An 8,962-nucleotide genomic window follows, 5' to 3' on the forward strand; every position below is an offset into this window, starting at 1 on the left:
AAAAGGTAATAGAAATTGTGAAGTGTAGCAGAAGTTTTAAAACACAGAACTGCTATGGAGAGTCCCTGGCAAAATCCGCTCCTTAGAATCAAATACAAAAATGAATATTTACACATGAAGTCCAAGCACAAATTCTATTAATTGCCCCCCCAGCCCAGTCCCTATTTCCAAGGGTGCCTTGGTGTTCCCCCAGTGTCTCCAGGTGAGGAGGAGAGCACTGGGCTTCCATCCCTGCACCATCCTTTGCAGCACCTGGAATTTCCATTGCTTTATCCTTCCACCTTTATCCTTCCACTTTCCACTGCTTTATCCTTCCACAGCTCCCCATGGCTTCAGGAAGTGCTGAGGGAATGGCAGGGTGGTGTGGGGCAGACAGTGAACCCTCCTGGCTGATCAGAACCAAGGCAGAGTCGCTGCCTTTCAATTCCTGCTTCCATGTCCTGGCGCAGGTGTGGGATCAGCACCCAGAGCCTGGGAGCTGTGCTCCGTGTGTGGCTGGGGATGTGTCCCTGTGCTGCTCCCCACTGTGCCTGTGGGAGGCTCCTCCACTCCTCTGCTGCTCACCGATGCCTCGGGAGGAAATTTCCTGAAACAGGGAAGGACTCGGCTCCGACCCGGGAGAACAATGAGGAGCGGGAGTGCAGCGTCAGCAGCGCCAAACCTGGGTATCCCAGGCGACGCCAACACAAACACTGCGGGATAGCCCGGTCCAGCCGTGCCAGGGACAGCCCTGCTGGGCTCAGAGGGTTCCTCTCATGGATAACCATGGATAACGTGTGCTGGCCCACGCAGCACCCAGACAAGCCCGGCATGGCTCTCTGTAATCTGCTGCAGCCTGTGTGTGAGGAAGTGTCTGGGACTTCTTTCCCACTCAGGCCATCAGTTTTTCCAGACAGCTGAAAGTTAATGGGCACCATGATTCCAGTGAGTAATCCTTGTGAAACCAGCTCTGGAGGAACTTGCCCAGCAAAACAAATCCCGTGGCCCCGGCTCTGACGTGGAGGCGAACACGGGGTGCTCTGTATAAAAACCAGGAATCATTCCAAGGGAAACGGCAATTTCAGCTCTGCTGAGACATCACACAGAGTGCAGGGATGCAGAAAACTATCCCTGGCTGCTTCTTCCAGCAAATGTAAGTATTTCTCCTTTTCAAATAAGGAATAGCACCTCATTACTGTTGGGATATTCAGTGCTAATCTGCCTTTTAAATTTGTTCTCTTCTCTATATTCTTGACATCATTCCAGGAGGAATTTCAAAAGGAATTACTTGTTTAAGAGCAGGAGGTATTTTTGGGTATCCCTTAGACTACAACAATGTATTTATGACAAATGAGCAGTTATTATTATCTGGAATTTGGGAAGTGTGTCAGGAGAGATTTCTGTGGAAATAAAAAAATAGCACACTGAAAACACAAAGTGTTGGTTCAGGAAACCTTCTGTGAGCTTGAACTTAGATTTCACCTGACCAAAAACTGTCCAAGTGTCCCTGCCCATGTGCAGGAATCCTCTTGTGGGTGACCTGAACCACAAGCCACAAGAGCTGCTTTGAAAACTGTAAATAAAAGAATGAAGCTCAGGTTTCCTCCTTCACCGAGTGTGGCCATTCTGGAAACACTCAGGAAACAGCTCCCCACTCCTGTTCCCATTCCTGGTGTGATCCCACCTGCCCAGGTGCAGGCAGAGGGAAGGGTTTGCTCTCTCCTCACCAAATGTATTTGTGGGCTGGTGGAACCTGTGGATGGGATCCTGGCAGTGGGAGCTCAGGTGAACCACACAGGAGGAATTGTGGCTTCAGCGCCTGCCTGTGCTCTCTTCATGCACCTGCTCCTCACCCAATTTTACCTTTCTCTTACCCGTGCAGAGGCTGTGTCTGACCAGTGCTGTGCCCAGGGAGCTCTCTGGCACTGATTTGGTGACAGGAGCAGGGACTGTGTCCTCACAGCATTCCCTGCCTCCTCCTACCACAGCCCAGCCCCTGTCCCCATGGAGGGTGTGCATTGGCAGTGCCAAACTCTGTCAGGGGCCTCTGGAGCTCTCCATGGACGGAGCTCCAGCTCCTGGGAACCTCTCCCAGCTCTGCTTCATTCACAGGAGCAGATGGATCCAAACAGCACTTGGAGTAAGTGCCAGGAGCTGGGATGGCTCTTCCCTATCAGACATAGGCAAATGCCCTTGTGGTGACCCATGGGGCTGCTCCTGATCCCCGACCCTTGGCCAGGGTGTCACCTGTTTTCTCACACAGTGCCCAGATTCCTTCAGCACGAGGACAATCCCTGTCCACCCACAAGAGATAAACATCTCAAACCCCTGAGGCGAAGGAGGAAATCCAACCTGGCTCTGCTGCATTCTGGATGACAGTTTTAACCCCTAAATTACAGTCTGCAAGAGGTGGAGGGAGCAGGAGGGAGCACTGGCAGCGACCCTGCCTCGAGGGGCAGCCATGGAATGAGGGGACAGATACCTCTGGCTGTCAGCAACAGAAAGCAGGAAGGCACCTTCCAGCCAGAAGCTCCATTTCCATCCCAAAGGACACTGTGGTGTTCAGAAAATCCTGGAAGCACTATGGAAAATGCTGAAGTTTCAAGAAGAGAGGCTGGGAGAAACATTTTGATCTCCTCAGGGTTCTGCCCTGGGCACCTCCCCTGGCTTCTCTGGCTGTTCCTGATTCCTAACGCTCCTGCTTGAACTCATCACCAAACCCTGGGGCGAGGTAGCAGCCAAAGTCCAGAAGCTCTGAGTTCAAATGCTCAACATAGATAAGATCTGCTGTAAATCCAGCCCTAAAGTGAGCAAAGATCTTTATCAAGGCACGTAATTTATTTCCTCAAAAATATAATTCATTAAAATGGACACAGAAGTAGGTTGCAAGAAAAAAATAATGACAGGAGATCCTTAATGTACTTCTCAAAGGAGTAACTTGCTTGAAGATAAGAAGATAAATCAGGATTCAGCTGGACATGTCATGGCTTGGTTCTCCTCCTCTTGGGGACTTGCACGAGTTCTGTGTTGTGGATTCAGGGTTTGTTCCATTAGATTGGAATTGTTCTGGTGCTCTGTGTCAAAACAAAGGGTCAAACCAATAATGGAGTCATTAAGGTTGGAGAAGACCTCTAAGATCATTTGCTTTTGCCACAAAATGCAGAATCGTTTTTCCACTTAATCACTGTGGGAAGGGAGGGTAGGATGGGCTGACTCAGCTGATATACAGGGAGAAATCTTTTCCTGCTTCTTCCCCAAAGTAATCCTTCAGCAATTTCGATCAGACACTTCAAAGACAAAGGGGAACAGGCACATGTGAATCTCAGATGAGTCAGCCTGGTACCAGTCAAGTCTCTACAAGCAATGGGAATCCCAGTCTCAAAAACCTGGTCCCGTACATTTCATGGGAATCGCTTATCATCTTCCCATCGTCCCAGCAAAATTAAACCCAGGTGATGACTTAAGCAACCACCCAGACCTGCTGGGTAATGCACTGGAAAAGCTCTGTAACACCAGCTCCAAGGTGCTGACATTGGGAATTCTGGGAATTTACATATGGAGATAATTGCTCAATAGGAGGGAAATGGAATTGTTATGCTCGGCTCGATCTCTGAGGATCAGCTTCCTTGGAACTTCTTCAGTGACACCTTTTTTGAGCTGTTGCTCTCAAAACTGGTCACACACCTCAGTCAAGGCCTGAATTCTGCTGAGTTCCTTCTTGCAGTTCATGAAAACCACAAAATGTGAGATCTCTGCAGAGCCCCACCTGACACATCATTCCTCAAATTCCTGAGAATGAGCCTTCCCTCAATTTCCCATCCAGCTGTGTATGACTTAACCACAACTTCACCTAGCCACATTTCTTACCTTGCTCCTCCCAAAAATACCTCATGAAATAGTATTGAAACTCTTCAGAAAATTCAAGCTATGTGACACTGGCTGGTTCCCACCAGGATTGATCACCCTGATACAGGAGGAAGCTGGGCTCAATCAATTTGCTTTATCTGTGAGAAACTCACATTGTTCTTCCTTATCTCATCTCTCCCGTTTAGATAACAATTTCCTTGTTTATTTTTTTTTTGTTAGAACTGAATTTGGAGATTATTTTAATATTTTCTAGGAACTGCAGCTTATCATTTTTCCCTTTCAGAGACAAGGATAGTTCACACTTAGACCCCTACAGTGCAAGATTACACAAATTATGCTGCTACCTAAAAATATCCGGGCACTTTACAAAGTTCATTCCTATTTATGATATGAGTGTGTAAATACAAGCTCAGATCCTGAGCTGGCATAATCTCCAAGCTGTTCTTGACACCAGAATGTGCCTGTACAAGTGCAGGTCCATCATAATTTGCCTGGAATCCATCTTGTTAATTTTACATTTAATCACTGGGGTTTTTTTATATGTATTTCAGATATTCTTCCCTAACTGGCATTTCAATGGAGAGAGACCACATGAAAGATCTCAGGAGATACCTGGCACTGAAGTATATCCAATACCTCGTCCTGTCTTCCTCCAACGCTGTCAGCACCCTCCTGGGGCTGCTGGGCAGCGCATACGCCATGATCCTCCTGCAGTCTGCCAAGGTCTCCTTCAAGTCCACTGCAGTCTTCATTTCCAGCCTGGCCCAGGCAGACATCCTGGTTTTGCTTAGCCTTGTTTCTGACGTGGTTTTGGGGAGTTTTGGTGCCGGTGTTTCTCCCATGGCCTCGGCCATGGCGCCGATCCTCCTCACGGCCAACACCCATGTGAGCTGCATCCTGCTCAGCTGTGTGGCCTTCGAGGCCTACCTGATCACCTTCCTGCCCTCGGAGTCACGGCCCCTGCGGACTGTCAGGAAGGCCAGGCTGCTGTGCAGGGTGGTCTGGGCGCTGGTGGCCACAGAATGTGCCCTGTTCCTTGTGGATGAGCACCTGAGGGCCGGCGGGGCCTCCTCTCCCTGCCCCGGCCCTCTGGGGCTCCTGTTCCAGCTCTGCGCCACGGCCGCGGCCCTGCTCAGGTCCCTCAGCTACTTCCTGGGAATTCTGCTGAGGATTATCAATGTCTACATCTACTACAAGATATTTTTCAGCATGTCTCCCAGGTCTAGACTCAAATCCAAGTAGGGTGTTCCTTCTGGGAATGCTGGAGCAACATAAGGCCCTTCAACACAATTCCAAACCATTTGGAAACTGTTCAATAACCAGGACAAAGGCTCTCCAGGGAGTTTAAACCTTCCTGATTCCTGGTACTGTTCAGCTATTGAGAAGAGTTTGGGGCTGAGGAACCCCTTGGCATTGAGACACCACAGCTGGTGTGTGTTTGTTTAGACTTTATTCACTGTAGAGGTGAAACAAAAGACATTTCACAGTTGTAAATCAACCCCACTATTTTTTATATAAAAAGGGTGCTTAAATGCTTCCTCAGGGATCTGTTGAGCCAAGAGTTGTGTAGTTGTTTACTGAAGACAGGATCTATGTCGTAAAATATTCCTAACTCAGGTGACCCCCAGGCTCTGCAGGTGGGCTGGAGACACAAGGTGAGCACCAAGATGTCCAAGCTGGGCTCAGGGCATCAGCCCCACCTGGAGAGTTCCTGGGCAGAGCTGGGCTGTGATGCCACATTTTGGAACATTTCCAGAGCTGTTCTCGGGAGCTCTTGCTGTCACAGCAAAGAGGAAACAGCTTCTCTCACACCCTTCTTCAGAAATAAAGGGTGGAAAGCTGCAACGCAGCTGTTTGCTTCAGCCCTTGGAGAGAGAGTTTGAGAACCCCCCTGTGTGGAGGGTTCCATGTACTGCACCCAGAGCCATGGCTGTGGGTTTAGAGGCAGGGAGGGATTTGCTTGCTTTAGCAGAGCTGTCCCACCTCCCGGGGCAGTGGTGTGGAAGATCACGGCCACCAATGTCCTTCTGACCACTCTGGGGCTTGGGTGGATGTGTGAGGGCTGTTCCCAGCTGGTGACTCCTGGGATTTCCTCAACACTCAGGGATTTTACCAGCAAAGCACAAAGTGTTCCAGATACTTCTGACACTGCCCAACGCACACATGGCCGTGGGCACTTCCAAATCCTCCTGACTTCACATGGGACCTCCAGGTACAGGCTGTGGTGAGGAGAGGCTGAACTTCTGCCAGGCACTCTGTCATCCTCAGATCTTTCTGCCACCCCCAGATCATTCTGCCATCCCCAGATGTTTTGCCATCCCCAGATGATCTGCCATTCCCAAATCATTGTGCCATTCCCAGATCTTTCTGCCATCCCCAGCTCACGGCTGCAGCACCAGCAGCAAGTGCTGACCACTGACTTTTCTTCTCAGGAGACTCAAAAGGAAGCTCTGCCAAGGGCTGGGGATCGGTAAAATCACAGCAGAAATTCAATCAAGTCAATTAAACCCTTGGATGAACATTCCCAATCAAAGCTGATCCCGTCAGCAGGAAGGATGTCTTAATAACTTGATGCACTGTGATAACCTGTTCTTGCTCCTGAAGCCTGAAGTGAGAGACTCCCAGAAGAGATGAAATGTTACTTGAAGTGCTGTAATTAATAAAAATGTATTTTGTTAAAGCCTGGACATTATTTATGTATTTTTGCTGAGGTTCTGCTAGAGAGATCTAGAGGAGATTATTATTTTGTTACAGCCCACATTGGCAAGGTTTTTATAGTGAACATTTAGACCAAGTTTGACTGCTTGATTGGCTAAGAGGGACAGAGAGAACCCAGTGACACCGGGGGTGTTCTATCTCCTGCCCCATCTCAGCAGAGTCACAGTTTTGCTGTGGTGCAGTTCCTGGCAGCTGGTACCCTTCAGCCCCACTTCTGATCACCTTTGCAGATGAAGAGGAAACAAAAGCCTGCACAGGATGATCAAACCGATAAATGGAAGAGTTCCCCCCGTCAGCAGAAAGCCCCCAGGGAAGACCCATGGGCTGCTGGTGGTTTTGCTGTGCTGCTGATGGGTGCTGTGTGAGGAAGCCCTTCCTGCTGTCCCCCAGGGCCAAGAGCTGCCCTGTGCACACCCCCAGAAGGGGAGGAAATGATTTCCCAGGAGAATGAGCAGCTTTAGCTTTTCCCTTGGCTGGTGCCACCTCTGCACATGGAACAGCTCAGCTTAGACTTGGTGATCTTGGAGATTCCCTTCAACCTCAATGATTCTCTGATAACCCAATGTCCCTCCTGAGAGCAGCTGGGGTTTGTGGCAGTGGCCAGGCTGAAAGGGAAGGAGATGCTCCCCAAGGAAATTCTGGGGCAGAACACCAGGATTGAAGAGATCTGCATGGCTGGGACACCCAAAGCACTTTGCAGTCAAGGACAGACCCTCCATTGCCCTTGTTCACATCCTCATCTGAGGATTCCAAATCCTTGAAATAAAGAGGGTTTTCTACAGTTCAGCTAAAGCAGATGAGCTATTTTTATGTTCCACTTGGATATGATTCCCTGAGTTGTTTAGGCTGGCTCCTGGTGGGTGATGTAGCTGTGGGGTCAGGCCATTCTGTGCAGAAGAGCTCAGAATCTGCCTTTGCCAAGAGCTTGGAATCACAAAATCATGGAATGGTTTGGGTAGGAAAGGGTGGATCTAATCCACCCCCTGCCATGGCCAGGGACACCTTCCACTATCCCAGGTTGCTCCAAGCCTTGTCCATCCATGGATGCTTCCAGGGATGAGGCAGCCACAGCTTCTCCAGACCACCTGTGTTTATCTTGGAGCAATTTCCTGCATCAAGCCCCCAGTCCATCCTCTCCAGGACCACAAGAGCCTTTTTTGAGGTGCAGGGAGATGCACCCATTCCTGCAACAGGGAATTCCAGATGGACACATCACTGCTGGCATGGGGCAGCTGAAGGAAGGCATTTCCCTCTCACAAGAGGTTCTCCCAGGACATTGGATTTGTGTAAACTTTGCCTCTTGGAAGACAAGTGGTTTAGATTTCACTGCTTGTGAGGGTCAGCCAAGACTTGCATCACTGCGGCAGCACCATGAAAGGTGAAATAAAAGAATTTTTGAAACGCAAAAAGGTGCGCATGAGACGCAAAGGTGCCCATGAAAGAGAAATTCCCGTGTCATAGGAATGACCAAAATCCTGAAATTAGAGCTGAAGTTACACAACATGTTTACCTTACTTAATGATTAAGGCAAGAACGGAACTTTTCTCCTACTTTTCCTGGTAAACCTCTTTCAAAGAAAGTTTGATAATAGTCCAGGGAGAAAGAAAGACTCTGACAGGAAGGTATTTTTCTACAGCTTAGTCATTTTTAGAGATGAGTTTCCTGAAGCATCAATAATCCAAACACTTGGATTTAGACCTCACACCACCCACAGAGCCAATTGAATTGAGGAGATGGGTTTGCTCCCTGCAGTAAATCACGTTAAAAGACATTGAATGTTCTTGGGAAATGTTGCTCTCTCGAGATCAAAATTCCGGAAAATTAGGGGCAATTTGGTTCTTCTAACAGATGCTGGCTCCATTTTCTTGCATTCACAGCCGTTTCTCTGAATGCCACTTAAAGGACCTCCGGGGGTGTTTAATAACGAAACCAAAGTGCTCTGGACAGAGCAGGAAGGTGTTTGGCCTCGGCTGGGAGCAGTGAGTGGCCCTGGCCACCCCAACCGCACGCCGTGTCCGACACGTCCCGTCTGAGTGGGAGCTTTTGGCTCTCGTTCCCGATTGCTGCATCATTCCTGGAATCGCTCCTGGCCGAGGATCTCCGCTCTCGCTTGCACATCGTGCCCTCTGCTGGGAGAGCGGGATCAAACCAGCTCGAAGGAAAGCCCGGCTGTGCTCCGGCACTGCTTGGAGACTTGGGGCTAAGGCACAGGACAGCGGGAATGGCTTTAGGATGGAGCAGGGCAGGGTTAGATGGGGTATTGGGAAGGAATTCTTCCCTGTGAGGGTGGCAAGGCCCTGGCACAGGGTGCCCAGAGAAGCTGTGGCTGCTCCTGGATCCCTGGAAGTGTCCAAGGGCAGGTTGGACAGGGCTTGGAGCAGCCTGGGACAGTGGAAGG

General features: G+C 49.5%; 1 protein-coding gene across 1 annotated transcript; it reads left to right on the top strand.

Moving 5' to 3' along the window:
• The first annotated feature begins 578 nt into the window (after positions 1–578).
• On the top strand, positions 579–7,710 carry LOC113459429 (uncharacterized). The gene is made up of 2 exons (XM_026794286.2): positions 579–1,132; positions 4,398–7,710. Exons 1-2 carry the CDS (start codon positions 1,095–1,097, stop codon positions 5,086–5,088), a joined length of 729 nt encoding a protein of 242 aa, XP_026650087.2. The 5' UTR covers positions 579–1,094; the 3' UTR covers positions 5,089–7,710.
• Positions 7,711–8,962: the final 1,252 nt, after the last annotated feature.

The sequence above is a fragment of the Zonotrichia albicollis genome, chromosome 14, assembly GCF_047830755.1.
Source record: "Zonotrichia albicollis isolate bZonAlb1 chromosome 14, bZonAlb1.hap1, whole genome shotgun sequence".
NCBI lineage: Eukaryota > Metazoa > Chordata > Aves > Passeriformes > Passerellidae > Zonotrichia > Zonotrichia albicollis.